The sequence below is a fragment of the Alexandromys fortis genome, unplaced genomic scaffold, assembly GCF_014885135.2.
Source record: "Alexandromys fortis isolate MF-2015 unplaced genomic scaffold, M_Fortis_MF-2015_v1.1 scaffold_343, whole genome shotgun sequence".
NCBI lineage: Eukaryota > Metazoa > Chordata > Mammalia > Rodentia > Cricetidae > Alexandromys > Alexandromys fortis.
The window spans coordinates 570,494-590,955 of NW_026068262.1; the positions used below are offsets into that span (position 1 = coordinate 570,494).

Genomic DNA, 20,462 nt, shown 5'->3' on the forward strand with positions numbered 1-20,462 from the left:
GAGCATTGATTTCTTTACATTCAAACTAGCAATTTTGTCAAACAGCTGCAAAAATCTAAAGCTATTCAGATGACTATGCAATCAATATTATTGATATTATGCCTGTTTTCAGATTTTATAAACAACTGTAGCATACAGATACACTTAAACAGCAGATAACTCACATTTCACATTACTGAGATTAAACTGGATTTTGGTACTTTTAAATAGGAGTTCTCAGACAATAACTTTAGTAAATATTAAAATCCAAGTTCTCAGAAGGCATTGACAGGAAGATAGCTATCCTGGGTTACAAGAGACTCCATCTCAAAAAGCAGCAGCCAAAAAGGTTAAAATAAATTACCAAGCTAATGCAATTAAATGATATTACTGAGATGCATACCATGCAGATCATGGACTCGAGTACACAAGAGATTTAGTACACTGCATATTCTGAAAATAAAACTTACCACTTAACAAGGGTGAAGGGGAAATTGAAAACTTGTCAGAAAGAAAGAAAATCTAACTTCCATAAACTATATGGGTTAAAGATTTAAACATGAAAATTATAATAGGAAAAGAAATTTTGACATTTTAGAAACATGGATGGCCCATTCCGGTGGCGGAGACCTGGCGTGCAGGCCCCAACCCAGTGGTGGAGACCCGACGCGCAGGCCCCAGAAGCGGGATAGTCCAAGCATTTAACAGTGAAGCCCACACTAAGAGCAGATCGCCCCACTACAACTAAATCAAGTAGGTTTTTTGGGGCCTGGCCTGCAGAGTAGTAGGCCTTGTATAAGCGAGGTCCACAGGTGAACAGGGAGCCTGGTCCTGTCCCTGAAGACCCTCCTGAGTGGAGAGAGTGTTCTGGGCCCACTGCTGGACACAGGAAACACAGCGGGGGCATTCCCCAACCCCCTTGTCCCTCCAGTTAGTCTGCAAGGGCTGGTACCCTCTGCTGGGGCTGATCCTCCTCTGCTGCAACCTCTCTCTCCCTGACCCATCCCAGCTTGTGCCCAGGGGCCTCCTTCGCCCCCCCCCACCCTTCCATGGGGTTGCAGGACCTCCCAGTTAAGCCTGTTTGGGCTCTGGGTCGGGAGGTGGGGCAGAGGGCAGCGGGAGTTTCTCTGTTTTGGTGGCTGGCCTGCAGAGTGGTAGGCCTTTTGTTGGCAAGGTCCCTGGCAAACGGGGAGCCTGGTCCTGGTCCTGAAGACCCTTCTGAGTGGTGAGAGGGATCTTGGCCCCTGGCGGGAACCAGGAAACGAAGCGAGGGCATTTGGTAAGGGGGGCCCCTGGCCAGTAGGGAAACCTGATCCTGATTTAAAAGACCCATTAGATAGCAACGATAGGAGGAGATGGGCAGGTGCCAAGGCAAGAACTCACCCAACAATCTGAAAAACAACATGAAAACACCAGAACCCAATGATCTTACAACAGAAAGACTTGAACACCCTAACACAGAAGAAGAGGAAAAAATTGACTTTATGAAAGCAATAGAGTCCCTTAAACAACATGTAAAAAACACACTTATAGAAATGGATGAGAAGTATAACAAAAAGTTTGAAGAAATGAGTAAATACGTAAATGATACCCTGGGAAACCAAGAAAAAACGATCAAACAGGTAATGGAAACAGTTCAAGAATTGAAAACTGAAATGGAAGCAAGGAAGAAAACACAAACTGAGGACCAACTGGATATGGAAAATCTAGGTCAACGAGCCGAGCCTACAGAAACAAGCATAATCAATAGAATACAAGAGATAGAAGAAAGAATCTCAGATTCTGAAGACACCATAGAGAAAATAAACGCATGATCAAGAAAACAGCAAAGCCAACAAATTATCATCACAAAACATTCAGGAAATATGGGACACAATAAAAAGACCAAACCTAAGAATAATAGGGATAGAAAAAGGAGAAGAGTCACAGCTCAAAGGCCCTGAAAATATTCTTAACAAAATTATGGAAGAAAATTTTCCCAACATAAAGAAAGATATTCCTTTGAATATTCAAGAAGCATACAGAACACCAAACTGACTGGATCAAAAAAAAAAAGAAAAACATCCCCTTGCCATATAATTATCAAAACACAAAATATACAGGTTAAAGAAAGAATATTAAGAGCTGCAAAGGAAAAAGGGCAAGTAACTTATAAAGGTAAACCGATCAGACTTACACCTGACTTCTCTATGGAAACCATGAAAGCCAGAAGGTTCTGGATAGATGTACTGCAGAAAATAAGAGACCATAGATTCAAACCAAAACTACTTTACCCAGCGAAGCTATCGTTCACTATCAATGGAGAAAACAAGACATTCCAGGATAAGAACAATTTTAAACAATACATAGCCACAAATCCAGCCCTACAGAAAGTAATAGAAGGAAAATCACAACCCAAGGAATCCAACATTGCCAAAACTGCCTACAATAACTCAGGCATCTAGCGACCCTTCACCAGCACAACTCAAAGAAGGGAGACACATAAACTCTACTACCAAAAACAATAAGAATAACCGGAGTAAACAACCACTGGTCATTAATATCATTTAATATTAATGGTCTCAATTCACCTATAAAAAGGCACAGGCTAAGAGATTGGATACAAAAACGGAATCCAATATTCTGCTCTTTGCAAAAAACACATCTCAACGACAAAGACAGGCATCTACTCAGAGTAACGGGTTGGGCAAGGTCCTAAGAAAAAAGTAGGTGTGGCCATACTAATTGCTAACAAAACTGACTTCAAACTAAATTCAATCAGAAGAGATGGAGATGGACACTTTATACACATAACAGGAACGATTCATCAGGAGGAAGTCTCAATCCTGAATATCTATGCCCCTAATATAAAAGCACCCACTTATGTATAAGAAATATTACTAAAACTCAAGGCAGACATCAAACCACACACACTAGTAGTAGGAGACTTCAACACACCTCTCTCACCAATGGACAGGTCAATCAGACAGAAACCTAATAGAGAATTAAGCGAATTTTTGGAGGTAATGAAGAAAATAGACTTAACAGACATCTATAGAACACTCCACCCAAACAGGAAAGAATATACCTTCTTCTCTGAAGCTCATGGAACCTTTTGGAAAATTGGCCACATACTCAGAAACAAAGGAAACCTCCACAGATACAAAAAAAAAAATCAGTGTCCACCTGCGTCTTATCAGATCACCACGGATTAAAGTTAGAAGGCAACAACAATGCTACCCCCAGAAAGCCGACAAACTCATGGAAACTGAACAGTCAACTACTGAACCACACCTGGGTCAAGGAAGAAATTAAGAAAGAAATTAAAGTCTTCCTTGAATTTAATGAAAATAAAGAGACAACATACTCAAACCTATGGGACACGATGAAAGCAGTGCTAAGAGGAAAGTTCATAGCACTAAGTGCCCACTTAAAGAAAACAGAGAAAGCATACATTGGGGACTTAATGGCACACCTGAAAGCTTTAGAAAAAAAAGAAGCAGAGGTGCCCAGAAGGAGTAGAAGACTGGAAATAATCAAACTGAGGGCAGAAATCAACAAAATAGAAACACAGAAAACAGTCCAAAGAATCAATGAAACAAAAAGTTGGTTCTTGGAGAAAATCAACAAGATCGACAAACCCCTATCCAAACTAACTAAACAACAGAGAGAGAACACGCAAATAAATAAAATCAGAAATGAAAGGGGGGACATAACCACAGACACAGAGGAAATCCAGAGAATCATTAGATCTTACTATAAAAGCCTGTATGCCACAAAACTGGAAAATGCAAAAGAAATGGACATTTTTTTAGATAAGTACCATATACCAAAGCTAAACCAAGACCAGGTGAATGATCTAAATAGACCTGTTAGTCGCGAAGAACTAGAAACTGTTATCAAAAATCTCCCTTCCAAAAAAAGCCCAGGACCAGATGGGTTCAACGCAGAATTCTACCAGAACTTCCAAGAAGAGCTAATACCTATACTCCTTAACGTATTTCACAATATAGAAACAGAAAAGTCATTGCCAAATTCCTTTTATGAAGCTACAGTTACCCTGATACCAAAACCACACAAAGACCCAACCAAGAAAGAGAATTACAGGCCTATCTCACTCATGAATATCGACGCAAAAATTCTCAATAAAATACTGGCAAACCGAATTCAAGAACACATCAGAAAAATTATCCATTATGATCAAGTAGGCTTCATCCCAGAGATGCAGGGCTGGTTCAACATACGCAAATCTATCAATGTAATCCACCATATAAATAGACTGAAAGAAAAAAACCATATGATCATTTCATTAGATGCGGAAAAAGCATTCGACAAAATTCAACACCCCTTTATGATAAAGGTCTTGGAGAGAATAGGGATACAAGGGTCATACCTAAATATAATAAAAGCTATCTACAGCAAACCGACAGCTAACATTAAATTAAATGGAGAAAAACTCAAAGCCATCCCACTAAAATCAGGAACAAGACAAGGATGTCCACTCTCTCCATACCTCTTCAATATAGTGCTTGAAGTTCTAGCAATAGCAATAAGACAACATAAGGGGATCAAGGGGATTCGTATTGGAAAGGAAGAAGTTAAGCTTTCGTTATTTGCAGATGACATGATAGTATACATAAGCGACCCCAAAAATTCTACCAAAGAACTCCTACAGCTGATAAACACCTTTAGTAGCGTGGCTGGATACAAGATCAACTCCAAAAAATCAGTTGCCTTCCTATACACTAAGGATAAGGAAACAGAGAGGGAAATCACAGAAGCATCACCTTTCACGATAGCCACAAAGAGCATAAAATATCTTGGGGTAACCCTGACCAAGGAAGTGAAAGATCTATTTGACAAGAACTTCAAGTCTTTGAAGAAAGAAATAGAAGAGGACACCAGAAAATGGAAGGATCTCCCTTGCTCTTGGATTGGGAGGATCAACATAGTAAAAATGGCAATTCTACCAAAAGCAATCTATAGATTCAATGCAATCCCCATCAAAATCCCATCAAAATTCTTCACAGATCTGGAGAAGACAATAATCAACTTTATATGGAAAAACAAAAAACCCAGGATAGCCAAAACAATCTTATACAATAAAGGAACGTCTGGAGGCATTACCATCCCTGACTTCAAACTCTATTACAGAGCTACAGTATTGAAAACAGCTTGGTATTGGCATAAAAACAGAGAAGTCGACCAATGGAATCGAATAGAAGACCCTGACTTTAACCCACAAACATATGAACACCTGATTTTCGATAAAGGAGCTAAAAGTATACAATGGAAAAAAGAGAGCATCTTCAACAAATTGTGCTGGCAAAACTGGATGTCAATCTGTAGAAGAATGAAAATAGACCCATATCTATCACCATGCACAAAACTCAAGTCCAAGTGGGTGAAAGACCTCAATATCAGTCCAAACACACTGAACCTGATTGAAGAGAAAGTGGGAAGTACTCTACAACACGTGGGCACAGGAGACCACTTCCTACGTATAACCCCAGCAGCACAGACAGTAAGGGCCTCATTGAATAAATGGGACCTCCTGAGACTGAGAAGCTTCTGTAAAGCAAAGGACACTGTTGCTAAGACAGAAAGGCAACCCACTGACTGGGAGAAGATCTTCACCAACCCCACAACTGACAAAGGTCTGATCTCCAAAATATATAAAGAACTCAAGAAACTAGACCGTAAAAGGCTAATCAACCCAATTATAAAATGGGGCACTGAGTTGAACAGAGATCTCTCAACAGAAGAAGTTCAAATGGCCAAAAGACACCTAAGGTCATGCTCAACTTCCTTAGCGATCAGGGAAATGCAAATCAAGACAACTTTAAGATACCATCTTACACCTGTCAGAATGGCGAAAATCAAAAACACCAATGATAGCCTTTGCTGGAGAGGTTGTGGAGAAAGGGGTACACTCATCCATTGCTGGTGGGAATGCAAACTTGTGCAACCACTCTGGAAAGCAGTGTGGAGGTTTCTCAGGAAATTTGGGATCAACCTACCCATGGACCCAGCAATACCACTCTTGGGAATATACCCAAGAGAGGCCTTATCACACAACAAAAGTATATGCTCTACTATGTTTATAGCAGCATTGTTTGTAATAGCCAGAACCTGGAAACAACCTAGATGCCCTTCAATTGAAGAATGGATGAAGAAAGTATGGAATATATACATATTAGAGTACTACTCAGCAGTAAAAAACAAGGACTTCTTGAAGTTTGCAGGCAAATGGATGGAAATAGAAAACACCATCCTGAGTGAGGTAAGCCAGACCCAAAAAGAGGAACATGGGATGTACTCACTCATATTTGGTTTCTAGCCACAAATAAAGGACATTGAGCCTATAATTCGGGTTCTTGGAGAAGCTAAATAAGAAGGAGAACCCAAAGAAAATCATATAGGCTTCCTCCTGAATATTAACCTTCATCAGGCGATGAAAGGAGACAGAGACAGAGACCCACAATGGAGCACCGGACTGAAATCTCAAGGTCCAAATCAGGAGCAGAAGGAGAGAGAGCACGAGCAAGGAACTCAGGACCGCGAGGGGTGCACCCATACACTGAGACAAGGGGGATGTTCTATAGGGAACTCACCAAGGCCAGCTGGCCTGGGTCTGAAAAAGCCCGGGATAAAACCGGTCTCGCTGAACATAGTGGACAATGAGGATACTGAGACCTCAAGAAAAATGGCAATGGGTTTTTGATCCTACTGTACCTATTGGTTTCGTGGGAGCCTAGGCAGTTTCGTAGATGCTCACCTTACTCGACCTGGATGGAGGTGGGTGGTCCTTGGACTTCCCACAGGGCAGGGAACCCTGATTGCTCTTTGGGCTGACGAGGGAGGGGGACTTGTTTGGGGGAGGAGGAGGGAAAGGGGAGGCGGCGGTGGGGAAGAGACAGAAATCTTTAATAAATAAATAAATAAAAAAGAAAAAAAAGAAATTAATGAAAATAAAGAGACAACATACTCAAACCTATGGGACATGATGAAGGCAGTGCTAAGAGGAAGGTTCATAGCACTAGGTGCCCACTTAAAGAAAACGGAGAAAGCACACATTGGAGACTTAACAGCACAACTGAGAGCTTTAGAAAAAAAAAGAAGCAGACACACCCAGGAGGAGTAGAAGACTGGAAATAATAAAACTGAGAGCGGAAATCAACAAAATAAAAACACAGAAAACAGTCCAAAGAATCAATGAAGCAAAAAGTTGGTTCTTGGAGAAAATCAACAAGCTCTACAAACCCCTATCCAGACTAATTAAACGACACAGAGATGTGCCAATAAATAAGATCAGAAATAAAAAGGGGGGCATAACCACAGACACAGAGGAAATTCGGAGAATCATTAGATCTTACTACAAAAGCCTGTATGCCACAAAACTGGAAAATGCTAAAGAAATGGACATTTTTTTTTTTAGATAAGTACCATATATCAAAGATAAACCAAGACCAGGTGAACGATCTAAATAGACCTGCTGGTCGGGAAGAATTAGAAACTGTTATCAAAAATTTCCCTTCCAAAAAAAGCCCAGGACCAGATGGTTTCAATGCAGAATTCTACCAGAACTTCCAAGAAGAGCTAATACCTATACTCCTAAAAGTATTTCACAACATACAAACAAAAGAGTCATTGCCAAATTCCTTTTATGAAGCTACAGTTATCCTGATACCAAAACCATACAAAAACCCAACCAAGAAAGAGAATTACAGGCCTATCTCACTCATGAATATCGACGCAAAAATTCTCAATAAAATACTGGCAAACCGAATCCAAGAACACATTAGAAAAATTATCCATTATGATCAAGTAGGCTTTATCCCAGAGATGCAGGGCTGGTTCAACATACGCAAATCTATCAATGTAATCCACCATATAAATAGACTGAAAGAAAAAAACCATATGATCATTTCATTAGATGCGGAAAAAGCATTCGACAAAATTCAACACCCCTTTATGATAAAGGTCTTGGAGAGAATAGGGATACAAGGGTCATACCTAAATATAATAAAAGCTATCTACAGCAAACCGACAGCTAACATTAAATTAAATGGAGAAAAACTCAAAGCCATCCCACTAAAATCAGGAACAAGACAAGGATGTCCACTCTCTCCATACCTCTTCAATATAGTGCTTGAAGTTCTAGCAATAGCAATAAGACAACATAAGGGGATCAAGGGGATTCGTATTGGAAAGGAAGAAGTTAAGCTTTCGTTATTTGCAGATGACATGATAGTATACATAAGCGACCCCAAAAATTCTACCAAAGAACTCCTACAGCTGATAAACACCTTTAGTAGCGTGGCTGGATACAAGATCAACTCCAAAAAATCAGTTGCCTTCCTATACACTAAGGATAAGGAAACAGAGAGGGAAATCACAGAAGCATCACCTTTCACGATAGCCACAAAGAGCATAAAATATCTTGGGGTAACCCTGACCAAGGAAGTGAAAGATCTATTTGACAAGAACTTCAAGTCTTTGAAGAAAGAAATAGAAGAGGACACCAGAAAATGGAAGGATCTCCCTTGCTCTTGGATTGGGAGGATCAACATAGTAAAAATGGCAATTCTACCAAAAGCAATCTATAGATTCAATGCAATCCCCATCAAAATCCCATCAAAATTCTTCACAGATCTGGAGAAGACAATAATCAACTTTATATGGAAAAACAAAAAACCCAGGATAGCCAAAACAATCTTATACAATAAAGGAACGTCTGGAGGCATTACCATCCCTGACTTCAAACTCTATTACAGAGCTACAGTATTGAAAACAGCTTGGTATTGGCATAAAAACAGAGAAGTCGACCAATGGAATCGAATAGAAGACCCTGACTTTAACCCACAAACATATGAACACCTGATTTTCGATAAAGGAGCTAAAAGTATACAATGGAAAAAAGAGAGCATCTTCAACAAATTGTGCTGGCAAAACTGGATGTCAATCTGTAGAAGAATGAAAATAGACCCATATCTATCACCATGCACAAAACTCAAGTCCAAGTGGGTGAAAGACCTCAATATCAGTCCAAACACACTGAACCTGATTGAAGAGAAAGTGGGAAGTACTCTACAACACGTGGGCACAGGAGACCACTTCCTACGTATAACCCCAGCAGCACAGACAGTAAGGGCCTCATTGAATAAATGGGACCTCCTGAGACTGAGAAGCTTCTGTAAAGCAAAGGACACTGTCGCTAAGACAGAAAGGCAACCCACTGACTGGGAGAAGATCTTCACCAACCCCGCAACTGACAAAGGTCTGATCTCCAAAATATATAAAGAACTCAAGAAACTAGACCGTAAAAGGCTAATCAACCCAATTATAAAATGGGGCACTGAGCTGAACAGAGATCTCTCAACAGAAGAAGTTCAAATGGCCAAAAGACACCTAAGGTCATGCTCAACTTCCTTAGCGATCAGGGAAATGCAAATCAAGACAACTTTAAGATACCATCTTACACCTGTCAGAATGGCTAAAATCAAAAACACCAATGATAGCCTTTGCTGGAGAGGTTGTGGAGAAAGGGGTACACTCATCCATTGCTGGTGGGAATGCAAACTTGTGCAACCACTCTGGAAAGCAGTGTGGAGGTTTCTCAGGAAATTCGGGATCAACCTACCCATGGACCCAGCAATACCACTCTTGGGAATATACCCAAGAGAGGCCTTATCATACAACAAAAGTATATGCTCTACTATGTTCATAGCAGCATTGTTTGTAATAGCCAGAACCTGGAAACAACCTAGATGCCCTTCAATTGAAGAATGGATGAAGAAAGTATGGAATATATACATATTAGAGTACTACTCAGCAGTAAAAAACAAGGACTTCTTGAAGTTTGCAGGCAAATGGATGGAAATAGAAAACACTATCCTGAGTGAGGTAAGCCAGACCCAAAAAGAGGAACATGGGATGTACTCACTCATATTTGGTTTCTAGCCATAAATAAAGGACATTGAGCCTATAATTCGGGTTCTTAGAGAAGCTAAATAAGAAGGAGAACCCAAAGAAAAACATATAGGCATCCTCCTGAATATTAACCTTCATCAGGCGATGAAAGGAGACAGAGACAGAGACCCACATTGGAGCACCGGACTGAAATCTCAAGGTCCAAATCAGGAGCAAAAGGAGAGAGAGCACGAGCAAGGAACTCAGGACCGCAAGGGGTGCACCCACACACTGAGACAATGGGGATGTTCTATCGGGAACTCACCAAGGCCAGCTTGCCTGGTTCTGAAAAATCATGGGATAAAACTGGACTAGCTGAACATAGCGAACAGTGAGGACTACTGAGACCTCAAGAACAATGGCAATGGGTTTTTGATCCTACTGCACGTATTGGCTTTGTGGGAGCCTAGGCAGTTTGGATGCTCACCTTACTAGACCTGGATGGAGGTAGGTGGTCCTTGGACTTCCTACAGGGCAGGGAACCCTGATTGCTCTTTGGGCTGACTAGGGAAGGGGACTTGATCGGGGGAGGGGAGGGAAATGGGAGGCGGTGGCGGGAAGGAGGCAGAGATCTTTAATAAATAAATAAAAAATGTTTATGAGTGCCTCTAAAAAAAAAAGAAAAAAAAGAAACATGTATGAACTCAAGAACTTATTAAATAAGCTAGGAACCTGGAATGTTTTTCTGAGTGTAAACTAAAAACTTTGATCTCATAAAGGTAGAAGGAACAGTGACCATGGAAAGGAGGATAACTGACTGGTACAAGTGGGCTGTTAGAAGGACTTCCAACATCCCAACATCGTAAGGCAGTTAATAGTAATAATTAATTGTTTAAAAACAGCCAGTAGAGAGAAATTCAAATGTTCCCAACATAAAGAAAACAATAAATGTTTGAGATAATAAATATGTCAGTTACTTTGATCTGATTTGTATACACTGTAAAAATATCATACTGGGGCTGAAGATGGCTCAGCACTTAAGAGCGCTAGCTACTCTTATGGATGACTGAGCTTGATTCGCAGCACCCACGTGGCATCTCACAGCCACCTCTTACTCCAGTTTTAGGGGATCCTTCATTGTCTTCTAGCTTCGCTGGCCACAGACATGAATGTGGAGCACAGAGATACATGTAGACAAAGTACTCAAGCACATCAAAAAAATCGAAGATAAAAAATGTCATACTGTACTCCACAAATATGTATAATTACTATTAGGGAAGGGAGTGCAGAAAAATACACAGATCAATAAAAGCAATAAAAATATCTTTAAAAATAAATAAAATGGTAGTACAAAGGATTGGGGATACAGCTTAGTAGTAGGCTGTCTGCCTAGTATACACAAAGTGCCAGATTTAGTCCCCAGCTCCATCCATACATACATACATACATTCAAAAATTATAGTGGGAAACTGGAAACTTTTTTTAATTTAAGAGTGAGGCAGGCCTTTTGAAATGTAACTCCTAGATCTAGAAAGAAAAAGCACTTTTTGAGAGAAAATTTTCATATAACCCAGGTTTCACTGTTTAGCCAAGGCTGTCCTGAACTCCTTCCTGGTCCTCTTCCTCTACCTCCCAAATGCTGGAATTACAAAGGTTCATTCCCACATCCCAGAAAAATCTCTTGAAAAAAAAAATGCAAATGCTGGAGCTAGAGAGATGACTCCATGGTTAAGCGGCAACCGAGCCCAGGTTCAGTTCCCAGCACCCACACGATGATTCACAACTGTTTGTAACTCCAGTTCCAGGGCATCCGATATGCTCTTCATGCCTCCACCAGCTCTGGTACATGTATGATGCACATAAATTCACTTAAAGTGTACGTACACAAATTTTATTTATATGTATTACATATATATATAATTTATATTTATTTATATATTTAATTAAAAATGCACTGCTCATTCAATTAATTTTAATTCTGTAACTGTGCTTTGCATTTGCCTTTTTCTTGCATGTCTAAGTTTATGTCCATCCAAGAAATACACATCCTCACTACTATAGCAGCAGAAGAATGGAAGCACCGGATAGCACTGGCAATGTGAGAGTGATGGGAACTTTAAAAGCTGGTTTAACATAGCCCTTAAGCAACACCTGGTCTCTCTCTTGAGAGAGGGTTGTTATAAAAGTGCGTGTGCACACACATGTGCACATACACCTGCACAGAGGACAGAGCAGGATGTCCAGTGTCTTGAGTAATCATTCTATGCCTTATTTGAGGGAGGTTCTTCCGCTGAATCTGGAGCTAGTCTAGTAGCCCACAAGCCTCAGCTCTTCTCCTTTCTCTGTTCCTCACAGCTCTGGGGTTACAGGTACCTGCAACCATGCCAGCTTTTCCTGTGGGGGCTGAGGACTGGAATGTGTGCATTTAGTCATCTTCCCAAGGACCAAAACAGGGAGTTTTGATGTTCACACACAGAATTTAGAGTCTGTAACCTCTTTCTAAGATGCTTCCGGGATCGTCTATAGTTTACGTATATAAACTTTTGTATTTTTTAAGCATCAGACCTTCAACATTCACTTAAAATTATGAAAATACCATGATTTTGAATAAAATAAGTGATAAGTTTAACCTTGCTTCTTATCACTCTACATTAAATGTTTGAAGTTTTCAAAAAGTGAGCAAAAATTGTAAAGTCTGATTTATCATGATTAGACACTGTATGGTTAATGAACTCTAATGCTAAAGTCCTTGCTACATCGAAGAACAACACTTGCTCTGTGGTGAGAGTGGTGGTTTGTGGTTAATCTTCACAAAACTTCACATACCATGTACTCGAATAGGTATTATGAACTGTATCCAATGTTTGCTACAATTTCTACTTCAAATGTGATTCTACTGAATATATTTGTAGAATGATATAAAACTTACTCAAGAATTCAAGTGATTCTGTATTCATTTCACAAATAGCCTTTGCAAATTCAACTGTCGGGGTCTCCCAAATGTTCCAAGGGTCCTGCATCATGGGACATTCCGGGACCAAAAGAAAAACCAATAAAGCATCTTGATGTGGAGAATTGTATGGAAGATCTTTGATAATCTTATTCTGAAGACATGTGATTATCTGTGAACAAAAGGGGGCAAGGAACAAAGCTGGGTTTATACAAGACACATTATTGTGAACGAATACAAGTTATGACTGCAGGTTTTACTCAACTGTCTTCCAGTTAGGAAGTTCATTTAAGTCCTTCTGAAACTTATCGATAAAACACCATCAACTCTTACACATTCCATGGACCTTTGAGGTAGAGCTCATTTGAGCCTGCTGCCCACTTCATTTTAGAGTACTTGAAGGAAATAAAGTGATATCACATGGAAATGGATGTACACAGTAAATAGTTGGTTTGAAACTAACGCAAAGGCTCCCAGAAACAATTCTGTAAGCTAATCGCTGTGGCACACAGGTGGAGTCCATTACTCAGAAGGCTGAGGTGGGGGATCATGTGAGCTCACAAATTAAAACCAAGTTGAGTGAGGGCTTGCCTACTGTGTCTGAAACCCTGGTGTTGACTCATATAGACCAGATGTGGTTGTGCAACACTCAGAGATAGGAAAAAGGATGAAATGTTCAAGGCCACCCAAAGAGATGGAGGCCCATTTGTGATACGGCAACCTTGTCTCAGAAAGAGAAAAGAAGAAATGGGAAGAAAATGTTGTTACCCTCTCTCACACACAGACACATACAAAACCCACTTTTTATTTCTTTTTTTTTCACAGTCTACATAGCTCTAAATTGACACTTATTTTACTCATGGGTAGACTTTTAAGATACAGCATACATAAAAGGTAACAGTAGGAATAACTGGAGGTTTGGTGGTGGTGGTTTGTATTTTATTTTGGAAAACAAATTTTATTTGGAAAAGTAAGGAGTCTTTCTGTGTACTTCAGGGTGACCTCGAACTCTTGAGCCCTTGAGCATCTTTGCCTCAGCCTCTCAAGTGCTAGGATTACAGGCATGGACCACTATGACTGTCTATATGGTGGTCTTTATATTTGTGTGAACATTTATTGAGTATGGATCACATGCCAAGGGATCACATGTGAATTACATTAATAATTGTGTGAAGTAGTTTTTTTTTGCTTTGTTTCTAACCTTTTTCCCTCTACAGATGAAGAAGAGGAGTCTCAATTAAAGACAATAGAGAGAGAAAGCTACTCAATTTAAGATAGCTCAAATATTCATCTACCTGGCACCAAATCAGCCTTGAAAAGAAACATTGTCCTATCTTCTTTCATTTTCTTTCTAGTGTCCCATCAGATGGCATTTCTCAGTGTCCTCTGGAGCTGAGTGGAGCCTTGTGACTGAGTCCTAGCTTCTGAATGTGAAGGTGACATGCCAGTTATGGCCTCTATGGCCTCTCATGTGACCAAACTCAGGAGAGCCAATGAAGGATTGTATAGTCTTAGGGTCTTAAGACATTGGAATGAAGCCAGAGTGAAAAAAAAATCTATGAGAAAGTTCTCCTCCATCCCTCATTGGACTTTAGAAAGAGGATTAAATATTCATTGGATTAGGTCCTTGGGGTTCAGAAGTTTTCTGTCAGAGCAGCTAGTATTAAAATTCTCCACCTAGTGGATCTTTGCTTTGTTAACTAAAGTGTATGTCTGTACATGACACAGAGCTAAATAAGATGATATATGCAGCATTGGAGTGTGAAATTCTCCATATTATTTTATTACATTTAACCCTCTTACAGTTTGTTCTTTTCAGGTCTAACAGAATTCTTTAATTTTAAATAACTGAGTTTATTTTATCTTATTTGAAGACAGAATCTCATGTACTGCAGACTAGCCTCGAACTTGTCATAGGGCTGACAATGAGCTTAAATTCTTTGAATTTCTTGACTCTACTTCCAGACTGCTATAATTACAGATGTCTTTCACCATCTCCTGTTTTTAAAGGGTTCTAGGGAGCAAATAAATAATAATTTCTGTGGATTGCTAGTAGGTGTTAAATAGAAAAACTCATCACAATGTCAATAACTCCAAGAAAAATAAATAGTAAAGTTAGACTCCTTTCTGTATATGACATCATGGAGTCTTGGATTTACTAATGTGCATGATAATTCACAAAAATGTGCAGCATTATTTCCCAAGGGATTTCATTAAGAACCCCCTTCCATGAACTTCCCATGATGCAAACACTTCTCAGAAATACACGGAGAAGAGCACCTGGAGTTATCTCCCTACCAACTAAATAAATTCTTGGCCCAAATGTACTGGATATCTACTATTCTTTATTTTGAAAATGAGAATATAGTATTTATTACATAACAACCAAAAGTTCCCCCATTCTCTTCCAAATGTAGAATGTACTTGGATCCCTTTAAATGGCATGGGGATTAGCCATATGTATATATGTGTGTATGATAATGAGAATTAAATTATGACTCATATAAGTAGGTGCAGTATTACTGAAGATTACACTAGCACTAAAGATTACTTTAAACTGAGGTCAACTGAGATATAGCTATGGCAAAAACCAGTAATTTTGGAGCTCCTCCTACATCTGATTCAAGCAGGGACTCTTAGGAGCAAAGCTGTGATAAATCCCTTTGAGGTAAGCTTTATTACTAAGAAAGAAATAAAGCATTCAGACCATATACACCTGGATGAGGAACTGTATAAGGAACATCACAGGTGAACATTTTTTTTCTATCTGTCTCTGTAGAAACCCATCTTTTCTGCCCATAGATGTCCTCTCTCTCGTTTTCTTTACCCTAATAAGTTAGTACATAAGCCCTGTCCCTAGCTTTCAATGCAAATGAATACAGCCTGTCTTCCTTTCTCCTGAGCAACAGATTGTCTGTGTCTCCCAAAAGTTCATATGTTGAAATCCTACCCTTCAGTACAGTAAAGAATTAAGACAAAATTTTTTGTTGATGATTAGTTCATAAAAATAGAGTCCTCATCAATGGGATTAGTGGCCCTATAAGTAAAACCCCTATCCCTTTCTTTCAACTACATGAAAATACAATAAGGACATAGTCTTCTATCAATTTCCCCCTTATTAGATACTGGTTATGGTGGCATCTGAATCTTAGAGCTTCCAAATATCCCAGCTCCAAAGCTCTAAGAAGTCAGTTTCCTTTGTTTGTAAGACACCCACACTATACTATGTTGTGCAATCCCAAAGTGCCAAGACATCCTGATAGCTGTCTATTGTTAATTTGCAGCTTCCTGTAATCACAACCTAAACTTGTAGCTTCCTTTCTACACAGTCCAGACCACAGACTTAAAAACAAACTTAAAATCATAGGTAAAGGAAACATTACCCAAAGAAAGGATGGGATGAATCGGTAGCAGAGGTAGTGTAGGAGGTCTTTCTGTATTTGTGTTGCTTTCATTGGTTGAATAAAGAAACTGCCTTGGCCTTTTGATAGGGCAGAACTTAGATGGGTGGGAAAGACAGAACTGAATGCTGGGAAGAAGGGCAGTGTGGCAGACGCCATGAAGCTCCTGCCTGAGACTGACACTGGTTAGAATCTTTCCCAGTAAGCCACAACCTCATGGTGATACACAGATTGGTGGAAATGGGTTAGATCAGGATGTGAGAGTTGGCCAAAAAGAGGCTAGATATAATGGGCCAGGCAGTATTTAAATGAATACAGCTTCTGTGTGATTATTTTGGGGCTAAGCTAGAGGGGTGGCTGGGACCAAAAGTGGGCCCCTTCTCCTACTACACAGAGGTTCACCAGAAATACGCCCAAGATTCATCTCAAAACAGACATTGGTCTTTTAAAACCACTCTCCAGATGATCTCCTGCTTCCTAAACCACAGTTATTTTCATGTGCATTGGTAGATAGATGCTTTGTGTCTCACTATTGCTTTCCTCATACTGAAAACAAAAAGACTATATCTGTTATGCATTTCGTGGTTTAAAAAGAAATAAATGCCACCACCTATTACCATGTCTGGATTATAGTACTTTCATAAAGGAGACTAGCCCCCTGTTTAGTCTCATTCACAGGTCCTGGCCACCTACCTCCCACCAAACTAAGCTGCTATTATATTATTCCTATAAAAAAAGTGTGATTATGCTGTATCTTAAGTAAGTCAAATAAATAGTGGCTGTTACCAAGTAAGAAATCCATGGCACTTCTGCTAACTTTTTGAAGACATCCCTTGCCATTTTTAAGTCCACATCAATTAAATTCTTCTCTCCAGGATCTCTATAATTACAACAAATGTTAAAAACACATAAACAGATGAAAAAAAGAACAGCATATTATTTTGTTTTTATCTTACCATGCACAAAATATTTATTTAAAGCTTTCCTCTTTTCAAAATGACAGACTAGAGTGACATGGAAATTGTTCAATGTGCTCTTGTTAAAAAAGGAGAAAACAACAGCTTGTTATCTCTGTCAGTAGCATCAAGTATGGGCTGCAATTTTAGCAGGATTTTGTTTTATGTCATTTTACTATATTCTACTTTATGGTACTAGGATTGAGCCCAGGGCTCAATCTCAGACATAAGGCCTTACACATAATATAACATATACACAAAGTTACAACTTGATCCCTAGCAAGATGTTGTATACTAAATCCAAGAAGCCATCAACCCAGACTGAATTGCCTCCTCTCCACGTATGGTTATATCTATTTGTTTGTTTCCTTACTTATTTGCATATTTATCTATTACTTTTTTTTTTTTTTTTGGTTTTTCGAGACAGGGTTTCTCTGTGGCTTTGGAGCCTGTCCTGGAGCTAGCTCGGTAGACCAGGCTGGTCTAGAACTCACAGAGATCCGCCTGCCTCTGCCTCCTGAGTGCTGGGATTAAAGGCATGCGCCACCATCGCCCGGCTTATCTATTACTTTTTGAAACAAAGTCTCACTCTGACCAGGCTGGTCTTAAACTTGTGATCTTCTCACCTCAGCTTCTAAATGCTAGGATTACGGGTGTGCACTGTTACTTCTAGCCGCCATTTCGACTTAAGCTGTATATTTCCATGGTTACATTAAGAGGTGGAGTGATGCAATAATAGTGGTTTTATTGTGTTTTGTCAGCACAGAGGTTTGATAGTTCATTTTAGAAACTTTTTGAAAGACGCATTAACTCATTAATGGAAAACATTAACACACAGCTTGTGCATTGGGAGTCTCTGAATCTCCTACCTCAAAGCCCTGCCCTTGCTGTTTCCACCAGCACAGGATTCTTACTCAAGTCTTCTCAACCCCACCCCTTTCTGCACTGGAATAATGCCCAAATCCTGTCTAGTTAGCAGCTTGATTTGGTTACATTTCATGACCAGTATCGAGCAAGTCTAGCAGCTTAAAAAATAATAAAATAGTGTGTGTTTGCTGAATTAAATATCACTATTGATATTAGAATTAGAATACTTATACAAGCTCTAGCTGTAAATTTCTCTCCCAAATTCTTTCTCCTTTGCAATCTTTGCCTAGAAGTTTAAAATTTCCAGAAAGTGGTCATGGATATGTTTCTTCTTTTAAAAAAAATGGTATTGTAGAAGAGGAAGAGGACACTTCTGCCTTGCTCTTGGCCCTGAGAACTCTTTGGGTAGGTCTAAAACATCAATTAGTACGAGGAAGAGTATCAAAAGAAACACATATAAGCTTTATTAAAATTACATGTACATAGGGACAAGATAAGTCTGAAGAGATGACAAAAGCACGGTGCTCTATACTTTTAAACCAAAAGATATGTTTTTGAAAGAATGATAAGACAAATGGGTGGGTAGACTCAGGCAGTAACTCTTAAGGAAATGAGTAGGAGGAGTGTGCATATGTGAGTGTGTGTGCATGTGTGTGCATGCGAGTGTGCACGCACACACGTATAGCCATGAGGGTTACTCCAGTGAGTATCCACATGTGTTCCTTACAACTCCCCTTACCATTCGACTTTCTTACTTTGATATAGGGTGACACCTTTCCCTTGGCCCTTAAATTTTGATTGCTTGCTGCATGTAGAAAGAAATAGGTCAGATAATCTGTTCAGTAGTTTTCATGCTGTAGTGGGGTATTTGTACACAGGTATATTTCTGTGATGGCTATAACAAAAAGCTGGCCAGCCAATAGCTAGGTAGGAAGTATAGGAGGGACTTACGGCAGAGAGAGAAAGTAGGAGGAAGAATCTAGGTGCATGAGAGAGATGCCAGAGGACACAGAGGGGAAACAGGAGGTGCAAGATGGAAGAGGGGTAAAAAGCCATGGGGTAAAACATAGATTAATATAATGGGTTAATTTAAGTTCTAAGAGCTAATGGGACAAGACAAAGCTCTAGGTCAAACTTTCATAATTAATAAACCTCCACGCTGTCTTCTGTGAGCTGGCAACCTAAAGAAAAATCTGTTACATCATGCCTTAGGTAATTTCAGCTGGAAATAATCAATATACGAGTTTGGCATATTTTGAGTTTGTATGATCTTAACTCCTGCACTATTTGCATGGAGGATTCACCTTCATGCAATAAGAGAGTCTGAGGCTAGCATAAAGAAAGGGGACATCATGTGCCAGAGAGTCTTTCCCTTCCAAACTAGAAGGGACAAATGGGAAAGAGATGGCAGAGTGAGTACAGGATGGCGGCTATTCATTGCAACTACCCTTAAATAATTATTCATGCTCTTAGGTAATGTCAGCACTTGGGAGATGGGGGCAGGGGGATCAGATATTCAGGATTCTCCTCACCTGCACACAAGATCAAGATTAGCTGGACTACATGAGTACTCCATGGACTACTAAGTCTGTCCTAAAATTCCAAAACAAACTGACTAACTAACCAACTCTCAGAATCAGACCTACTATTAAACCAAATGAGAGAGAAATTAAATTTTTGCGATATGTGAAAAACAAAACGAACAAGTCTCATTTCTTTATTTATCCGACTCAGCAGGAACTGTAAAATGAACTTCTAGTTTGTAAACAGTAAAGAAATATCAAGCTTAGCTGATTATCTGTAGTTATAATAGCCTGAATAAAACACCATTCCCTCCAACAAGACAACAGAGGAAAACCATGGGGGAGTTAGTTTATAAAATGAAAGAACCCTTCGTCAACCAGAGAATTCTCTATGTTGGACTCTGTGTGCTGACAAAATTCACACTCAACCTGGCACTAAAATTTTCATTTTAAATACCCCCAGTATTTTAAATTAAGGTGATTCCCATTGAAGTTTTACCTTTTCTTCAAAAAGCTTGCAGTCAAACAAGCAGAAGATGAAAATATAGTGCTGATTTCTCTGTAAATATAATAAAAAAGGCAAAGTCACAACTAGACGGAGTGTCCAATCTTCTGAAATTGTGAGGTAATATTTTCATATACCTGGTTCTCAACCTGTGGATCATGACCAGTTAGTTCCTGGGGCAGCTGAGGACAGAGAACCTGAAATGACCCTATCCTATAGCCATACTGATGAATATCTTGCATATCACCATAGAACCTTCATCTGGAGATGGATGGAGATGAGACAGAGACGCACACTGGAGCACCGGACTGAGCTCCCAATGTCCCAAGGAGGAGCAGAAGGAGGGAAAATATGAGCAAAGAAGTCAGGACCACGAGGGGTGCACCCACC

The 20,462-nt window shown here is 39.6% G+C and overlaps 1 protein-coding gene across 5 annotated transcripts in view; it reads right to left on the minus strand.

Moving 5' to 3' along the window:
* The window catches only part of Herc6 (HECT and RLD domain containing E3 ubiquitin protein ligase family member 6), a 65,633-nt gene that overhangs the window by 24,627 nt on the left and 20,544 nt on the right, over positions 1–20,462 (minus strand). For all 5 annotated transcript variants that reach the window (XR_007590008.1, XR_007590006.1, XR_007590007.1 and 2 more), the window contains exons 10-12: positions 20,067–20,126; positions 17,008–17,101; positions 12,800–12,992 (exon numbers count right to left, since the gene is read on the minus strand). Coding sequence is in view for 2 of the 5 variants with exons in the window: in XM_050131798.1 (XP_049987755.1) it covers positions 12,800–12,992; positions 17,008–17,101; positions 20,067–20,126 (347 nt within the window). In the remaining 3 variants the exon portion in view is untranslated. The remainder of the gene's footprint in view (positions 1–12,799; positions 12,993–17,007; positions 17,102–20,066; positions 20,127–20,462) is intronic.